The sequence below is a fragment of the Chelonia mydas genome, chromosome 3, assembly GCF_015237465.2.
Source record: "Chelonia mydas isolate rCheMyd1 chromosome 3, rCheMyd1.pri.v2, whole genome shotgun sequence".
NCBI classification, from domain to species: domain Eukaryota; kingdom Metazoa; phylum Chordata; order Testudines; family Cheloniidae; genus Chelonia; species Chelonia mydas.
The window spans coordinates 146,824,334-146,844,720 of NC_057851.1; the positions used below are offsets into that span (position 1 = coordinate 146,824,334).

Here is a 20,387-nt window from a genome sequence, read left to right on the forward strand (position 1 = left end):
CCTTCCAACCCTGATATTCTATGATTCTTCTTCTTTGAAAGCTTGTCTCTCTCACCGACAGAAGTTGGCCCAATACAAGATATCTCCTCACCCACCTTTTCTCTCTCATATCTTGGGCACAGACACGGCTACAACTAAACTGCATGAAATAAAGACACTCAGTCATGAAATTGCTGTGCTTGGACCTGATATTTTGAGAGCTTGGAAAGGTCACATGTGTAAGTCAAAGGATAATATCAATCAAAAGAGGAAGTACAAGGAGAAAGCAGAACCTTAGTGGTTAAACCAAAAAACAAAGTCAGATATAGATTCTGCTCCCGTCTCTCCTGAGCGACTTGCCGTGTGACCCCAGGGAAGCCATTTGACTTCTCTGCGCCTCATGTTCCCCACTAGTAGCAGCGGGATAAGAACCTTTCCCTAGCTCCTAGGGAAGCGTTAATGTCTGTAAGTCGCTCTAAGCTCCTCAGACAGACAGCTCTGTAGAAGTGCAAAGTGATTATGGTAAGATTCATCCATCCATCCAAGTGGGATCTTTTGGATTTCCATACCCTGACATATCAAAATGTAACTTTATTTAGAAGCTGGCTTTCTCCTCACCATCTAGCCTCATCTGTTTCTGAGTGGCACCATCTGTGATGCAAACCCCACTTTTACATACTCTTACGAAACCTACCATGACGTCCCAATCCGGTTTTCTCAGATGAGGAAGGTGCAGGCGTGGCTTTCACAGTCAAACTGCTTTATCCAAAAGCAGCTTTCTGTCCCGTTGCCTTCCTGGCCTCACAAACACCACATTGCCCAGCAGCACAAGCCATGCCCTGTGAGGTGAGTGACCCTGGGAAGGACCTGCATCCATGTCGCTCAGCCCTGCAGCCAGAAATTTGCAAAGGGAACTGGTGCCCTTGGCAGCAGTGGCGCTCCATGCAGTCGGCTCATCAAAGCCAGCAGTACTTCAAATCTTTATTTCCTGATACCAGTCACTGCCCAATCTTGTGCCTCCTTCCACACATCACGGTCCACAGCATCACCTCCTTTAACTCCAGCCCACTGGCAGCTCATGGAGGGGTGGTAGTATTCCTTAGTGCTCGCTCACTTAAAGAATACTTGGAGGGTACAGCCCCCATTTCTCTTCCCAATCAACACTAATGAGCACAGCCCCTGTTGTCTCTTACTGCTTAAGCTTCCACACAAAGCAGCATTCTGGCCTCCTGTCCCAGCACAGCCACCTTCACTGCTCCAGTCTGACTTTCAGCCTGTCACACTTCTTAGAGTACCTCTACACCGCAGAGGGTACCTGGATCCAGGAGCCCAGGCAAGCGTACCTGAGCTTGCCAAGCCACTTGTGAGGGTCCATATTGCAGAGCCACATACAATCCATACCTGTGTGTAGCTGTATCCACACTGGCACTGTAGTTACCTGGGTTTGGTGCTGGGATTTTGAGGGGGGCGGATGGGGAAGTATCCTAGAGCTCCTTAATTTGAATCTCTTAAGAAATTGTTTTGATGTAGTGTGTTAGAGCAGAATGTCTCTATCCTTCCCAGTCCCCCACGTGGAAGTGTTCTTAGCCTGCCCATACATTGAGCGGAGGCACTTCCAGCTCTGCACGTGTTTCATTTCCGTGCCCTCCAGCCAGTGCCACACCAGGGGTCCAGCACAGGTGGATGAGCTGTTCCTGCTTGCTGCTGAATTGTTATCACAGCAGGATAAAAGTAGAGGGTATGGGAGATGGTGGAGGGCATTTCCGCAGCTGTTTCTGACCCTCAGAAAGCGGCAGTGGATCTTGAAGCTCGAACATGCTGGATGTTGACATAGCAGAGCAGAGACAAATGCTGCAGTAGCTGCTGGGTATTTCCCATATGCAGACCAGCACTTCTGGTGTAGGACAACTAGAACAGAGTGGTGGGATCACATCATCATGCAGTTCTGGGGGGACCATCAGAAGCTGCAGAACTCCTGCATGAGGAAGGCCACCTTCACAGAGTTGTGTGAGGTGCTTGCCCTGATCCTACAGTGCCGGGACACACAGCTGAGGGAGTCCAGAACAAGACTGCTATAGCCATCTAGACGCTGGCTACCCCAGGTTGCAACAGGTTGGCGACTCCTCGTTTGGGGTTGACAAGTCAACTGTTGGCGATGAGGTTTCTGAGGCGGTTTCTGAGGCGGTTTTTGCTGTAGCTTCCCCACACGTGATGGATACTGCTTAGACATCTGAAACAGCAGCTGGCGCTGAGAGAATGGGGTTCACACGCTGCACTGGACCTCCAATGGCACTCACGTGCCCACAGTTTGCTCTCCACAAGGAGCACATGAAGGTGTCAACTGCAAAGGCTACCGCTCAAGTGTTGTGCTGGGGTGGGCCGACTGCAAAGGCAAGTTCATGAACACCAGTGTGGGATTCACTCGCAAGGGGCATGATGCCAGAGCGCTGAGGAGATCTGGCTTTTACCCACGTAGACAAGCAGGGACTTTATTCCCACTAAATAACATGGTTAACAACATGGGTGTCTGTGCCCACTGTTATTTTAGGAGACCCCACTGAGCATCTACTGCCCTGATATCTGAGCACTCAGCAGAACATTTCATTACACACATAGTGATTGTGGGATAGTGGTAGACTGTGCATGTGACCAATGGAAGGCAAGATGGCTCTGCATACAGAACTGTCTGGATGCCAGTGTGGGCAATGCCACCCGTATGATCGAGACATGCTGTGCCCTGACCCATGCCTGCGAGGACAAGGGCGAAAATCTTGGCCAAGAGAGAGCTCAAGCCACTGCTAGTTTGCAGGCCTGGTACAAGCAGCCACAAAGTGCATGTGGGACTGGGTGCAGGTGAGCAAGGGAAATAAGGGTTGCCTTGTGTGCCCACACCCTAGCACCACAGGGTGACAGGCATGGGGGAATGGGATATTGTGTACTGCTGTGGTACATACATCCGTTTGTTTGATATTGGTTTTCTGTGATTATAAGGGTGTTGGGTACTTTATTAATACCTTTGGATACAACTTCCTGACTCTTCCTTCTTTCCCAAGCACTCACATACCAACGTACTGTACAACCAAAAGAAAAAGTATTAAAATAAATACTGATTTGAAAAGCAATGCAGGCATCGCAGCTACCTGGAAGCAAACAACAGTGAAAATAAAAACAGTGCAAGAGTATGCAAACCTGTGCCATTAAATAAAGTGCAAGCACCGCAGTCTCACTAGTAGTGGAACTGGGTGTCAGAGGTGTATCTGTTCTCCCTCTCCCCGGTTGTACAGGCATAGAGTGAACAGGGAACATCTGCGTTTACCAGGTCATGGAGTGGTTCATAATCTATCCAACTCTTGAATTGCCCAATGGCTGTACTGGCTACAGGATGTGGTAGCATGGAGGAGGGTCTGCCCATGTTGTTGCTGGTGCTGGAGTTGGTGCAGGAACTGGGTGCTGCAGGCTAGTAGCCACTAGGGTGAGCAGCTGCTCAAACTTCTCCTTCTGCTGTGCTCGGACGTGCTCCATCATCCTCCAGTCATGCCAGAGGTAGTATGCGAACATTCTCTCCTCCTCCTCTGCTTTCTGCCTCTTCCTTTCCATATCCTGCTCTTCTTTCCCTCTCCGATTGGCCTGGTGTGTGATCCATGTCCAAAGTCATGATGCATTTTATAGAATCATAGAAATGAAAGGCTGAAGGGACCTCAAGAGTCCAGCCCCCTGCACCCTGGCAGGAACAAGTATACCCAGACCATTCATGTAGTGGGTCAGCCCAGAGCCTTTTCCTTTTCCCAAGCTGGTTCAGGTCCTCTCCCCAAGAGGCTTGGGTGGCTGCCTCTGTTCAGCAGAGGTGGAAGGTCCTGCCAAGGAAAGGAAAGAAGATATCTTTTGTACATGGAAAGGAAGAGGAGAATTCCCCCGTTTCTGTTCTGTGTCATGGCAAGACAACAGTTTGATACTTTTATCTACTTGGAATGACTTTATTTCACCGCTACACCTCAGCCAGTTCAGAAGCTCCTGCAAGCCAGGTTACCAGCCCACATACACACTATGGTAAGAATTCCAGATTTAATGCATTAAAAAGAATAGGACATTTTTTTGGACCTGGGATGTATGTCTGTGGGGTGTGACTAGGGACCTGCTACAACTATTGCTTTTAACATTATTCCAGGCCAAAGAATCCTTAGAGGATGTTAATCAGCTGGAGTTCCCTGAACAGGAGAGAGAGCAACTTCTCCAGGCTAATGGAGGAATTCTCTCTATCTCCGCAAAGAAAATTTTACATCATCTGCTGAATGAAAAGGAGTGAAGAGGGTTATAAGCTACCAAGACAGATGTTGGAAGTTTGTCCTACCTGGGAATCTCACTGACTGTCATGAGTTTATCCTATATGAAAAATTCTCAAGCATCACCAGCCAGGAGCAGGGGGAAATTCAGGTGAACATTAGAAGGATGGTGAATCAGGATGCAGAGGCCTGCTAACAGCAGAACTGTTCCCCTGACTCTGGCCTGGAAAGTGTGCTACAAATGGGAGCACCGGAAGGCTAAGTACTGTTGCACCAAGGAACTTTTTCAACTTAATACAGCCACTGGGATTTATAATCCAGGATGTCTGGGCCAACGCTGCAATGCTGGTATCGCTATAATTCTACAATATGCTACTTGTGTGACAGAATTACGAAGAGCCGTATATGCTGACATATGCACTTCTGCTTGCTAAACCTGTAATCCCATCTTTTGATATATATTTTAAATAATCAGCGTAAATTTAGTAAGAATGACTCACTAGTTGCATGTTTAATTGTTTCCCCCCTACTTGGACTCCATCTTGGATCACACGTGGTGGTTGGGGGCTTAGGGTGGAGGAAGGGGGCCAGGACAATGGCATGGCTTTTGCCCTAAGCTGAAGCTAAGGCCAGCCTCTAGCACATAATATCCTTCATAGCAATAATTTTATTGGCCATCAGCCAGAAATCCCTCCCACTCAGGGTGCAATTTCCCCCCATAATAATGACAAAGATGGCGGCGGCGGCCACTTACCCAGCTGTGGCTCCGGCTCCCGGTCTAATGCCACTTCCTCTCCAGGCTGTTCCTTAGGACAGTCCCCAAACAGGTCTTCGGAATATGGTCCCAAGACATCCCACATCCGTATGGCCTACTCCGGAGCTGTTCCAGCACCGTGGTCTGTTCCTGCTCTTCCACCTCTTTTGTCACTAGGGCCTTCTCCGCTGTTATCCAGGTCCTCTCTGCCTCCAGTATAAAAATCATACCAGCCCCGCTCAAAAGCCTGTCGGGCACAACTGGGGGCTCTGTACACCAGGTGAGGGCAAGCACCTGGTCCAAATCCTTGTAGCAGACAGAGTTGCCAGAACCTTTGTATTGCAGGTAGGCACTCTTTAGGATTTTAATGCACTTCCAACACTGGGCAGCCATATGCTTGATCCCCACCTCCCCCAGCCTCTTCAGGATGTTATCATAACAGTACAGATTTCGGGTGCATCTCCCCAAATCATGTTCTTTTCTGCACTCATACCAGAGGTTAACCAGAAACCTGGCGGGGTCCTCTGTCCAGCGAGCACATGCTGGGATGGCATCTTATAGGGTTGTCTGGCTGAGGTGAGCTGCGTATTGCAGAAACAGAGCAGGCTGCGTGGAATGAAGAGTTAAACACTGACCAGGTGGATATAAACCAGGTAGCGTCTGGTGCACCGGAGGCAAGTGGGAAATGAGTTGGTAGAAGGGCTGTAAAATACAGGTCTGGGGAACCATGGGATGACACAGGAGGACGTTCAAAAGCTGAGTTCCACTACCCAGGTATTAGATACATCCACACTGCAAAGTGGGAAGGTCAGAGCCCACCTTAAAGTGAAACCTGGGCTATAACCTATACCTGCAGCAGGGCAAGCAAGCCTGGCTTCAAAGCATATATAAACCTGAGCATAAGGGTTTTGTGTGAGGAAGGCTGAGGTCCATTGGACTAAAAACTTGGAGGCAGCCCAGGATAAGCCTGCAGTGTAGAAATATCCCTAGACTGCCCTTCCACAGAGGATTAATGACTTGGTCTTCATCCAGCCTTTGAGACTGAGCCCAGGTCTATACTACAAACTTTTGCCAGCCAAGCTATGCTGGTCAGGGATGTGATGAGTATGATCCCTGACAACATAGCTGTGCTAGCAAAAGCCCCTAGTGTAGACACAGCTATACCGGCAAAAAGGTCCTTTTGCTAACAGAGCTGATTTCGTTTGGGGAACTGGTCAAAACTGTGTCAGCAAAAGAGTTCTGTAGAAGCTGCATCTCCATTTCGGGGGTTTGCCGATGTAGCTATGCTGGCAAACCCTTTCTAGCGTAGACAAAGCCCTAGTGTAGACCTGGACTATGGAGCACGATTTCTCCATGAGATTTCCAAGTAAGAAGCTGGTGTCTCCAGTGCTCTCTTCTTTCCTTTCTGGTGGTTGCTGTACAACCCCCGCCACACACACACACACTCCTTCAGCTATAGAGGTCTTCTAGGTTCCAACCCTGATCGCGCCCCTTGTCTTCATCTCTCTTCTCTCTTTCGGCACATCTACACTGCACAAATCCTATTGTGGTGTGTAGAGTACATGTACTATATGCCCCACAGCATGGGTAGAAATAGGAGTGTAGACAGTGAGGCACGGATTAGGTAAGGAGAGTAAAGACATGTCAGAACCCTGGGGGTATGTGCCCTACATGGCTCTCTGCAGGCCCAAGCAGTGCCTCCCCCATCTGCACTGCTGTTTTTAGCAGCATAGTGTCCTGCTGCTTCCCTGCTGTCAGAGGCTTTCCCCATCCCAGGGAAAGACTACAGCTGTGGAGAAAGGCTCTGGGGGCAGCAAAAGGCTCCAGCAGCGTCCCGCTGCAGGGAAAGACTCTGGCAGCAGGGAAAGGCTTTGGCGGTGGATGCGGAGAGGCAATGGGGAAAGACTCTGGTGGAGGGGGCAACAGGGGACATTGCTCTCCCTGCTGCCTTCCCCCCGTCAGAGCCTGTCACTGACATGTACAGCACAGTGTGGATGCAGCTTGCTTTTCATGGCTGTGTGTGGCTACACATACCCTACACACTGCCACCAGCGGTGAGCAGTGTAGACGTAGCCTATGTATTTCTTAGTGCTAACTTCAGCCTAGGTTATCTTTTCTGAGCACACAGCAACAGCCAATTCTACAGCTCCCTCCACTCACCCCTTAGGTCTCTTGTCATTTGTGTGCGCCTCAACCATCAGTTTCCAGCTTCACTACAACTTCCTATTGCTGAGAGCTACAAAGAGTCTTTACACGGCATCGTGGATTCTGTTTTCCCTCTCTCTGAGCCCTTAAGTTCGCTCCCGAAGCCAGAATTACTTAGTTGTCACCTAGGGCTCTTCATCTGTAGACCTCAAAATGCGATACAAAGGAGAGTATGTATAATGATCTCCCTGTTTAATAAATTCATAGAGTTTAAGGCAAGAAGTTGGATCATCTAGTCTGACCTCCTGTGCATCAGAGGCACAGAATTTCACCCAGTTACCCCAGCAGCGAGCCCAGTAACTTGTGTTTGACTAAAGGCATCCAGAAAGCAAGACCAGAGTGTGTGCATGCGTATGAGATGCTGCCTTCCTTAGAAGCATGACATTATCAGGCACCTAAGCTTCTACTTCCCTCTTTAACAGTAGCAGGAAGGGACAAAGCACTTTGTATAAACAACTGATAATCAGAGTAGTCTCTTCTTCATTCAAATCCACCTTTTCTCTAGTCCTGGGGAGATATGGGGGAATGAGGGACAGAGATTCTCACTAACTTCCGCTGAGGAACCTAAATACCTTTGAGGATTGGGCAAAAATGACTTTCCCGAGGTCACACAGCCAGTCACTGGAAGAACCAGGAGTAGGTCTCCTAACTCCCATGCCAGCACCCTTTCCATTGGACTACACCTTAGCCGTCCTTCGGCCACATTTCCAGAAAAGGACAATCATCCGCCTGCACATGTTGGGAGATGGAAGTACTGTGGAAGCTGACATGTAACGTCCCTCGATAAACCCAAACACGGGTCAGTTTTAGTATCCTGTGCTTTCTGATCGTGGCATTTTAGCCAGTGCTATTTCAACATGAAGTGTTGCTTCTCCCTGTAAAACTGAGTGTGTCTCAGTGAGGTCCTCAGGAAAGGCAAAAAGAATGAGTATAAGGACTGGATTGGAGAGGGGGAATCTCACCTCCCAGTTTGGTTGGTTGGCTTTCACACCTTCACATGAAATCAGCTTGTCCAGGAAACCGAGACTATGGTGACTGTTTACCTGGTCTCAGAAACTCCCATTCTTTCCCCAATTATCAGTGTGGGAGAGGCATTTCAAAGGCACAGGACCTCTGATAAGGGATTAATTAAACTTTAAACGAGTTTCTCTCTGCTGTATACTGGAAATTCTTAAGATTAATACGTACAACTGCACATTTCTTACAGATAACAGGAGCAATCAGACGACATTGATAAGGTTCACGCTACTCTCACATTAGGAAGACAAAGGTTAATTAGCTTCAAAACAAAAATAGCTCTGTAGGTCACCCCACTGTTATTTATTGGCACACAGTCCCAGTTCTTGGCTGGAGGAGGCCCTGTATTTGAATTCTGACTAAAGCAGAGAAGATGTGGGATGGATTAGAAATTGAGTAGGAGACAGCTGCTGCCTCAAATTAGTACCACTGAAGAAACCAAGACGTGATCAATTGACTTTCCTAGTAGCTTCCTTCCCACACCTGAAATAGCGTACATTAGGCCTAGTCTACACTAGAAAATGTTTGCCAGTGTGGCTATACGGATGTAGCTATGGCAGCAAACCCTCCTAGTGGCGCTGGTCATACTGGGGGGAAAAAACGTGATTTTGCAGGTATAGTTTAAACCAGTTCCCTGAACAAAAAAGCATTGTTATGCCAGTAGAACTGCTTCTACAAAAGGGCTTTTGACCAGACCTTGGTGCACTTGTACAGAGTCTCTGTCTCATGGGCAGGCCCATCCACCAGATCTACATATCAGCTCAGCAGCTGCCCAGCTGCCACTCCTGTGCTCATGGCTAGCTCCGCAGGTGAAGCATGACACACACCACGGGATGCTGTCGTGGTCTCCTCAATCCTCCTCCTAGCAGTGAGAGCCAGTGAGCCAGAGCAGCGAACCAGGCCCAGGCCAGCACTGTAGACCAGAACAGAGCCACCACTGCCTCGGCTCACAGTCTAACCCCTGTTCCCAGCCCAGCAGGACAGGCGCAGAGCCACACTGCCTGGGATCAGTGTGGGGTGGGCTCGCTCTCATTCCTGCCCCCACCAGACCTCCTCTCTGCACCAGGCAGGGGTAGAGCCAGGCGCAGCTGCAACAAACAACATTTTCACCTTCCACCGATGCAGTTTGTGCTGGTACTGCAGACAGAGCTTACACAGCCTGGAAAACCATGCAGCTCCCTGACTCCAGGGCCATCTGCTCTGGCCAGTGGAACTGTTCCTAGGTCTGATATGTGGGAGTAACCCCAGAGTGCCTGTGCCTGAACAGAGCTGAATAAGCCCTGCTGTAAGGAACAGCATTTATTTATTTTTCAGAACAGATCAGTCGGGTCGGAGCTGATGACTTTTGTGGCGTCAGTGTGAAAACAGGAAGGGAGAGAAGTTTTCTTCCAGTTTTACTTTCTGAGAGTGCGATGCGGAGTTGCCACCAACCACCTGTGAGAGGGAACTATGTCCTTCACAGCTGCTTAAAGACAATATAGAGATGGTAGGCCAGATTTTCACATGGATTAATGCCTTTTTCCAGGGTGTTCGGGGAAGCCACACCTAAACAAGGCCCTTGCTCAATAAACCATCCTGGGACATTAATTCCCATCCTGTCTCTGACCTGCCTTTTGTTGGACAAGTCCTTGAGAAAGTGATGATGAGCCAACCCCTGCTTGCTACACTGATTTATTTAATCCCCATAGTTGGATTCAAATCCGAGTCCAGAACCGAGGCTGCAATATCATCTGTGGTGGCTGATCTTGTAGTTAGACGTCAGCATAAGCGGTTTCCATGCTTACTCAGTTAGAGTAATCAGCAGCTTTTAATACCACTGACCACAAGGTACAACGGAACTCATGCGTGGGATCTTATGGGCAAGAAGGAGTAGCCCACAGTGAGTCTGCTCCTTCTTTTCAGAAAGGTCCCACGAGGCTGTGCTAGGCAATTGCTTGTCCTGCCTGAGGGACTTCATAGGTAGGTTCCCACACATTTTTACTTCACCATATCTTCTCTTAAAGGTACACAGGAGGCCACCAGAGCAGAATTCCAGGTACACTAGGCTGCATTCTCATTAATGTATAAATAATCCTCACTACTAATGAGCTTTTTAAAGAACAGCTTCATTACTCTCCCAGTGGCAGATCAAGATAGAGATCTGGATGAAAGTGAATTGGCTGTAGCTCAGCCCAGAGAAGAAAGGGATGCTTGTTACTAAGAAGGAAGCATTGGAGGAATGGGCAGAGGTGGTGCTTGCACCAGCTACTGTGAGTCTATGACTGCCTTTTCCAAACTCCTTTTCATAGATCCGCAGTGCTCCAGTCTGGTGAGATTCAAGGAACAAGGCAAGATGTATTTATTTTATTTATGTCTTCTTTGATTTTCTCCTTCTCTATCATGGTTTGTGCAATTAACATGCTTCAAATAACACAGCCCTGCAGCAATGCGAGGGACTGGGCAGGCCAATCCAATAAATACAGGAAACAGCTGCAGTAAGGTATTAGGGCTACATTGTATGACATGAGAGGGGTGGGGGAGCAAAGAGATGGGGGAGGGGGAGAAAAGGGAATCATCCTAGTGACCCCACTAGGAAATCATACATTTACATTGGAGCAAGGCTCCAAACAAGGAAGCTCCAGGCGCCATGGCTGGGATACCGATTCATAGATTCCAAGGCCAGAAAGGACCATTGTGATCATCTAGTCTGACCTCCTGTATAGCACAGGCCATAGAACTGCGCCAAAATAATTCCTAGATCCTATCTTTCAGAAAAACATCCATTTTGATTTTAAAAATTGCCAGTGCCACCACAATCCTTGGTAAATTGGTCCAATGGTTAATTACTCTGAGTGTTAAAAATGTACACCTTATTTCCAGTCTGAATTTGTCTAGCTTCAACTTCCAGCCATTAGATCACATTATACCTTTCTCTGATAGACTGAAGAGCCCATTATTAAATATTTGTTCCCCAGGTAGGTACTTATAGACTGCAATCAAGTCACCCTTTAACCTTTTTGTTAAGCTAAATGGATTGAGCACCTTCAGTCTATCACTGAATGGTTTCTAACTGTTTAATCATTCTTGCGGTTCTTCTCTGAACCTCTCCAATTTATCAACATCCTTCTTGTATTGTGGACACTAGAACTGGACACAGCATTCCAGCAGTGGTCACACCAGTGCCAAACACAGACGTAAAATAACCTCTCTGCTCCTACTTAAGATTCCGCTGTTTATGCACCCAAAGATCACATTAATTCTTTTGACCCCAGCGTCACAATGGGAGCTCACGTTCAGCGGATTATCCACCACAAGCCCCAAATCTTTTTCAGAGTCACTTCTTCCCAGGACAGGGTTCTCCATCCTCTAAGTATGGCCTACATTCTTTGTTCCTAGGTGTAGACATTTACACTGAGCCACATTAAAATGCATATTGTTTGCTTGCGCCCAGTTTACCAAACGATCCAGATCAGCCTGTATTAGTGACCTGCCTCTTCACTATTTACCACTCCACAATTTTTGTGTCATCTGCAAAATTCATCAGTGATTTTATGTTTTCTTCCAGGTCAGCAGGTTTAAAACAAATAAAAGGAAGTTCTTCACTCAGCGCACAGTCAACCTGTGGAACTCCTTGCCTGAGGAAGTTGTGAAGGCTAGGACTATAACAGGGTTTAAAAGAGAACTGGATAAATTCATGGAGGGTAAGTCCATTAATGACTATTAGCCAGGATGGGTAAGGAATAGTGTCCCTAGCCTCTGTTTGTCAGAGGGTGGAGATGGATGGCAGGAGAGAGATCACTAAATCTTTACCTGTTAGGTTCACTCCCTCTGCGGCACCTAGCATTGGCCACTGTCGGTAGACAGGATACTGGGCTGGATGGACCTTTGGTCTGACCCAGTATGGCCATTCTTATGTTCTTATGTCATTGATAAATATGTTAAATAGTGTAGGGCTAAGAACTGATCACTGCAGGAACTCACTAGTAACACACCCACTCAATGACAATTATATTTTGAGACCTATCTGTTAGCCAGTTTTAAATCCATTTAATGTGCACCATATTCATTTTATATCATTCTAGTTTTTTAATCAAAATATCGTGTGGTACCAAGTCAAACGCCTGACAGAAGTCTAAGTATATTACATATTCCAGGGACTCTGAAGAAGTTCAACAACGGTAGCTGCAGCGGAGCCCGCAATCCTGGCCTACACCACAGCAAAGGGAGTGAGAGAGTCTGGAGAACGAGTTCAGCTCAGGCAGAGCAAGGCATCCAGCCTACGTGGCAAACAGCCGCTGAGGGAAAGATTTTCTTATGCACCATAAATGAAAGAAGGTTTGTTTCAGGTGTTCTCAAAGCTGGAAGGAAAACTAGGCTTCTTCAAAGTTCAGGATGCTCAGATCTGGGGCCTTGGTTTGAATGGCTCTCTACAGAAACCTTCCTCTTAGCTATAATGATTTGTCCCACTCTTTAATCATTAAAAATGTACGTCTGATCCGTGTGTGTGTGATTGGTGTGGTGGGTAGTTGGATGTGCATACGGAACAACTTTAGATCAGAAATAGACAACTGTGGGAGAGGAAAGGGTGGGCCCCATGATTCTGATATATTAGACCCACAAACACAAGCCAGCTTTATTGCACCAGTGTTTGTCTTGTGCTGAGAAATGTAGTGCAGAAGAAGGGAGAAAAGTAGTCTGACGGGATTGGAAAAGGTGGTGAATACACTTTCAACAGAATGAAGACAATCAAGGGGACCGGAAAGCAACTATAGTTTATATAACACCAGGCTTAGCCACCTAAGACATCCTCTCTTGATTACAGAGCCTTTCTCATCTGTCTGAATCCATCAACCAAAGTTGTTTCTATCTATTGGCTGATTGGTGGTTTGTGCAACATGAGCTGCTGCTCTCAGTCCAGTTCCTTGTGACCAGGTGTCCACATCCCACACAGCACCTTTGCTTACAGTCTCCGAAGTATGGCCAAGGATTAAATAGACCAAGGACAATGCACTTGTTTCTCCCCCTGAGAGGTTGTCTCTCCAGGGTACAGCAGAGACACTTTGGAAGGGAGTAGCATGTGGGCAAAGCCTGCTCTGCTGTTGTCCAAGCTGTACCTGTTCTGGGGATATGCAATAAACATTGGCCCTGAGGGCTGTTAATCCAATACCTTTTATGAACACTACCTAATTTATGAAACTAAATGGCTGCCATCAGACCTCTTCTGAACTTTCTGCCCCTGTGCGCTTTGACTGTTTGCTCCTACCCTTCCTGCCCCTCCCTTCCTTTGTCCTTCCATCTGGCTCCTCCCATCATTCCACTGAATGATTTACATAACAAATTTTTTAAAAAAAATCACTGAACTAACATAACATTTGCAACCACCACATTGCATTGCTCACTCTGCTTGTACGTTACTTTCCCCCCCACCCTGTGTCTGTCTTGTCTATTTAGACTAAGCTCATCAGAGCAGGACTGTCTACTACTGTGTTTGTACAGTGCCTAGCACAATGGAGCCCCCATTTTGGTCGGTTACAATGCACAACCATAATAAACAGGATGAAAAATAGTACTAAATTAGATGTTTGTACAGTGTTTAGCAAAATGAGACTCCATCCTCTGTCAGCCCCAGGACTCTACTATAATAAATGCAATGAATAATAATGTTTAGAGTTAACCCTAATGAAAAAGCTTTGTATATAAACAATGCTAAAGAACTTTCACAGACTGTGAAATATGTCAAAGTAATTAAAAAGCCCAGCCACTGCTTTTGCTTTTTCATAACCACTGTGTCCAGCTCTTCCTAATTTGCAAGTAATCAAATTATGTGTCTAGAATTACCAACATGATAGTGAGATAGGACCGACCATGACTTTGCCAGGTAACCAGTGGGTGAACAGATGACTAAGGGAACAGGTCATTTTATTTGTGTGTATGTACACCACACACAGTATTCAAGCAATGCCACAAAGGAAACTGGAAAAGGAACTGAAAGAGAAGGGGGCTCTTGTGTGATTTGTTTGGGTTTTTAATTAAATTCATCATGAAAACCTAACAAATAAAAAATATATAGGGTTATTCAAGATCAGGCCAGGGTTTCATGTAGCAGGAAGTCCAGCCAGCACAATAACCTTCTAATTTAATAACAAGAGTAAGAAAAAAATCCTTTAACTTCCTTCTCCCTCTAGGTCCTCTGTAGCCCATACAGTAAACTTCTTCATTGCTTGTTGCAGCCAATCTCTGGTCAGGGAGGACGGGACTGGGTCTCAAACTGCCTTTAGCACCACTACGAATAGTGAGAAGTCAGAATTCAGAATAGAATCTGGGTCTCCCATCGTAACTGCATATGGTAAAACAAATCAGCAAAAACACACCGAAAGGGCCTTTTGGTTCTCTGTGACAAGCTTATCACCGATCCCTTTAACTGTAAACTTTATCCTTCTTCTCCCATCCCCCATTACTGTTTGTTACTCTCCTTCATCTAAATATTGCCTTGTAAGCTCCTCAAAGGCCATGCCTTTGTATTTATTCTGTAAAGCGCCCAGCACCCATTGTGGGATGTAGCAATGCTTCTCTTGCATATAGCTGCTTATCTACACTGCACTCATCACTGTAGTACTGGAGCACCTTCCAGTCTTGAACAAAGGAACTGACATCTGTCAGATGTTGCTCATTCTTTCAAGGATAAGAGTGAGACTTGGAACTTGGATATATACCGTGAAATGCAAAACTGGACTCGTCAGCTTTATTTCGCACTTCCTCTGGCTAAATAGCTCAACTCAAATTTTACACTAGGTTGTTTGTACAGTTAGCACACAAAGTGGATGATATTATTCATTCTATTATGGTAGTGCCTAGGGGCCAGAGTAGGTATCAGGGCCCCATTGTGCTAGTCACTGTACTGCATATAATAAAAAGACAGTCCCTGCCCCAAAGAGCTTATAGTCTATCGCTTCTGGGGGTGAGAGAATGGGACAATCAGCATAATAGTGTTTCACAGCATTTAAGGCCAGAAGGGACTATTAGATCATCTAGTCTGACCTCCTGTATATCACAGGCTACTAAATTTCACCCAATTTACCCTATATTGAGGCCAATACCTTGGATTAGACTTAAATATTTCAAGTCCTCGAGAGACTAAACTGTTCTGTGCCACAGGCATAGAGGCCAGTGTAATTGATTATATGAGATATGCCGAGATGATCCTAGACGATCCATGCTGCATACTGTAGAGGAAAGAGAAAAAACCCCAAAGTCTCTGCCAATTCCACTTGAGGGAAAATTCCTTCTTGACCCAAATCTGGCAATCAGTTTGACCCTGATCACATGAGCAAGACTCGACACCAGCCAAGTATCTGAGAAAGCAGATTCTCTGCATCACCTCACTACACTTGTCCACCTGGTGTCCTGTGTACAGCAATGGCCAATCTCTGGTGCCTCAGAGGAAGGTGAAACTCCCCTGTATCCCTGTCAAGAATACATCTGGCCAATTGTGAATAGGGGTCAGGAAGGAATTTCACAACCCAACACAAATGAAGTTTGGTTACGGTCATTGTCTTAATGCATGAAGTTTGGTTACGGTCATTGTCTTAATGCATGAAGTTTGGTTACGGGCATTGTCTTAATGCAGAGCTGCAAGTATTATGAGCATGTTAAGGGCAATGTAGAGCTTCCTGTTCTCTCCATGGCACTTGGAGAGAGGGATGAACAGTTGGATTCATAGATTCACAGCCTCCTAGGCCAGAGGGGACCACCATGACCGACTACCCCAACCTCCCCACATCTCTCTGCTGCCCTTGGCTGTAAGCTTCCTGGGAGAAATTCGTCTGATCTCACCTTAAAGACTACAAGCAATGGTGAGTCCACCACCTCCCCTGATGAGCTGTTCCAGTGATGCTGCTTCTTCCTGCTACGAAATTGCATCTCATTTCAAGGTTGAATTTATCTAACTTCAAATTACAGCCATTGGATATTGTTATATCTTACTCAGTAAGATTGAAAAGCCCCCTCCCTATCAGCTACCTTTTCCATGTCAATCCTCACAATCTCTGCTAAGACTCTTAACAAAGCTCAATTATGATCGTGGTTTTTTTGCACAGATGAAACAAAAATGCAAAGATTTACCCAAGCCCCACTGGGGTCAGGTAGGATGGCACTACCATCCAAGCCACCACGAGCATTTGGTTTGGCAAAACCCAAGTCACCTATCTGAAACAGAGATGGGCGCAAACAAGAACCACTTATCCAGTCTCTCACACCCTCCTGAACCAGAGACGTTTAGATCAAGTGGGCCTCGCATCCAAATCACTCCTGGGTTGGATTTTGGGTTTTCCAAACCAATACTTGTCTGATGTGGAGGTTCTGCAAAACCAAAACTGCCCCTGTTTTGCCCATCTCTTTTGTACATGTGTGGCCCCTAGGGGTTTCAGCAAGAATATATTTGCCCTATTTGGGCCTTGCACAGTTGTCATGGAAATATCCTCAGCACCATTTACACGCATGTTTTTTGGACTGGGTTGTTTGACGCTTGTTCTTTCAAATAACGAATAGAAAACCGGAAAAAAATTATACTGGTGGAAGACGCCAATTAAACTTTCTGCAAAGAAGTTTTGTATGAATTATTATATGACTGTTATCACTGGTAAGATCGTCTAGGCTGTAATGCATTCTGATTCACTGCTACATGAAGCAATACAACCTGCAAGTAACCCTTAGAAAACAGCCCAGGCTGTTATAATGAAAAATTCTACCACGGCCTCTATTCTACCAAGCCAGGTGGCTTAAAGACTGACAGTTTACTCAGGATAAATGCGGGGAGAAAGATATTTAGGAATTTTCATAATAAAGAAAATACAGCCAGAGATACCTGGACAATAGACACGTTAAAAGCAATTGCAGAAAAATTACGGTGACGGAATGGCTAAATTTAAACATACTGGGGAAAATAAATGTTAATAAAGATTGAGGCAGCCCCACAATTCAAAGATTGCTCCTAAAAGTGCCACTGGAAATGTCAAAACATCTACTTCATTAATAACAATATTTTCAGCAGTCAGAAGCAAATGGGGGGAAAAAGAGCAAAATTAAGTAAAATGACACACCAGTCTAAGAAAAGGAGGGGTGAAATGACTACATTTTAAGAGACATAAAATGACTTAAATATGACAGACTCTGTACAGGTATAAAATGGAATACAGTTGCCTTGATGATTTGGAGAATACATAGGATATTACTCGCACTGGACAGGTCTGCCTAATTCATGTGCAGATTTACAAATCTAGGGTCCAGCTGATAGCGTGTGGAATGTGACTAAAACCAATGGGGCTCCCTAAGACACACCATCCATCACAGGAACCCAGCGCTATCTGTAACACAGGTAGGGACAAGTTCCCAGGTGAGGTGTGGGGGTGTGTGAGATACACAAGGGTAAGCAGATGGAAGGTGGGGAAAGGTACACTTTGAAACAGAAGGTGTGATTCGCATCCGTTTAGTCCCACAGAGTCAAGTACATGGCTCAACAAAACTGCCCCCTGCCAGGCCCTGCAGCCTTTAAGGCAGGAGTAGTCAATAGACAGACTATGGGCCAAATCCAGACAGCCAAACACTTTCGAACAGACCCCGAAATCTTTTTATTTACTTATGATCATTATTGTTATTGCGATGTGAAACATGTTTCACTGGAGTCTGGATCCTGAGCAAGACATTTGGACCTTTACCAAAAATCATTGACTACCCTTACTTTAAGGGCTAATTGCTCAGCGAAGCCAAACAGGCAGCAGGAGGCGAAGGAAAAGAGGACACAGAAAGAAACTTCCAAGAAGCAGCTTTCCAAGAAAGGTCAATTGATAAGAAGATATCTGAGGGAAGAGCCTGCATCCTAACCAGGCACCTGCCAGCCAAGGGATGGACACGCTGATCTCTTCCAGCAGAGACAAGTGAGCTGTAGCTCAGGAAAGCTTATGCTCAAATAAATTGGTTAGTCTCTAAGGTGCCACAAGTACTCCTTTTCTTTTTTCAAGCAGAGAGAGTGCCAGCTGTATATGGTGGATGCCATCCATGCATTGGTACTGCTCCTGCAGGAGCTCCCCCAGGGAAGGGGAACCACTCACTCAACATCTCCCCCAGCTGCCCCCTACTCCTCAGGGACCACGTGCCCACCCAGGCGCTGTGGCTACTTGCCCCTTCGGGGGGAAGCGCGCACAGCCACCTCCCCTTGGGAGGGGCTCGCCAGACCCTCTGCCCCCGTCTCCCCGGGGGGAGTCCCCAGCCCCCTACCTGGATGAGGCGCTCCAGGGCCGGCCCCTTCAGGCACGTGTAATTGCCCAGCAGCTCCCACTTGTCCTGCAGCAGCTGCTGCGCCGACTGGCGGCTGGCGGGCCCCTCCAGCGCCCAGAACGCCGCGCTGCCCAGCAGCAGGTAGCCCACGTAGGCCAGCAGCAGCAGCAGGGTCCCGGGCAGCCGCCAGCGCCGCCCGGCCACGGCCTCCCCCTGCGCCCTGCACATCGCACCGCGCCTCCCCGGACTCCGGGCGAGCACCGGCCGGGACCGGAGGCAGGCAAGGCGGGAGGCGGAGAAAGGGCGCTGGGGGCGGCTCCCATGCCGCCCAGGGGCCTCCCCGCTCCAAGGGGGCTGGGGCGAGGGGCCACCCCGCCTCCAGCTCCCTTCAGCGGGTTCAGGGGGACCCAGCCCCCTCCCGGTGATGAGGGAATCAGGAGCATCTGGCACCCCCGGAAGTGGTGGATCGGGGCACCCAGACCCCTGTTCAGTCTCCACGTGCCCCCCACTCTATGGTACCACCAAGGCCTGACCCATGGGGATGTCGTTCGTTTGTCCTGTGGCCAGCACAGGAGCAGCAGGTCTGGGGCACCACCACAATTTCCCAGGGGCCAGGTGGGAAAGGCTCCAGCTGATCTTACCAGTCCCCTGAGCCCTCTTTGCCACACCCCTGTAGCCCTTTTCTGGGCTGTGCCTCTGGGTTTCCTTGCGGAAGGGCAGCGTCACCATGTGCTCCCCAGCTGCAGACTAACAGGCTCTTCAAGAGTGGGTCTGGCCCTCTGTGCCTTGTTGCCCTCAACCAGTCATTTTCTTCATGGTTCTCCATCCTTGTCCTACGGTATGTTCCGCAGAACCAGTATGTTTAATGTGCATCCCATCTGACTATTCCTGACCACCAATCTCGTTATTTCACAGATAGTCCCCTAGCAGTGCCCACCTATCCAGGTCTTTCTGTGCTTGGTTCCTTACCTCTACTCTATTTGTTGGCCAATCATAGAATCATAGAATATCAGGGTTGGAAAGGACCTCAGGAGGTCATCTAGTCCAACCCCCTGCTCAAAGCAGGACCAATCCCCAACTAAATCATCCCAGCCAGGGCTTTGTCAAGCCTGACCTTAAAAATATCTAAGGAAGGAGATTCCACCACCTCCCTAGGTAACGCATTCCAGTGTTTCACCACCTATGATTCTATGATTCTAGTATCAGTCTGGTGTCATCCACAAGCTTGGAGCCCCTAGTAGTGAAACCTTCCTCTGAGTTCTTTATACTTGGGAATGAAACCAACAGGCCCCATGCCACTTTCTGAGGGGCTCCACTCATCATCCTCTTCCACCAGAGGAAACTGACCTTGATCGTTTAATCCAGTGGCACGTGCCCTGTGGTCTGACAGGCACTTTATGGTGATCTGCAGAGAACTGGCTTTCCTCCTTGTCTCCTGCTGCTAAATCACATTAAAAGGCAGTTAAAATATTTTCTTAACATGACTTTTCCATGTAAGAGGTTGATGAACTTGCCCCAGGGCTGATAAGTGAAGTTAATGGGGGAGAGAAGGGGGGAGGGAACGACAGATTGTGACCATGCAGGGGAGTAAGAGCCACCCCTTAAATCCCTGAGAAAACTACCCAGACCTTGTGTCTGTTTACTCCCCAATGCCCAAAGCAGCAGAAATGGAGGAGCAAAGTGGATGGATCCTTGGCTGCAACCATTTACCAGTACAGCTGAGCTGGCAAAGGGGTTGTTATAATTTGCTGCTGGTACAGCGGGTGGAAAGGAGAGCTTCAGGGCTGTACCTAAAGGTGCAATCTAACCCTTTACAGTTAAAGTTGCTCAGATGCATTTCCTCATAACACAAATATTACACATCAAAGGAATGAGTTAAGGCAACATTCACACTCAACATA

At 47.3% G+C, this 20,387-nt stretch overlaps 1 protein-coding gene across 1 annotated transcript in view; it reads right to left on the bottom strand.

The window, feature by feature from the left end:
• Window positions 1-18,774, bottom strand: part of KCNK17 (potassium two pore domain channel subfamily K member 17) — a 45,096-nt gene extending 26,322 nt beyond the window's left edge. The window contains exon 1 of the mRNA XM_037895543.2: window positions 18,487-18,774. Coding sequence (XP_037751471.1) covers window positions 18,487-18,714 — 228 coding nt within the window. The 5' untranslated portion in view covers window positions 18,715-18,774. The remainder of the gene's footprint in view (window positions 1-18,486) is intronic.
• Window positions 18,775-20,387: the final 1,613 nt, after the last annotated feature.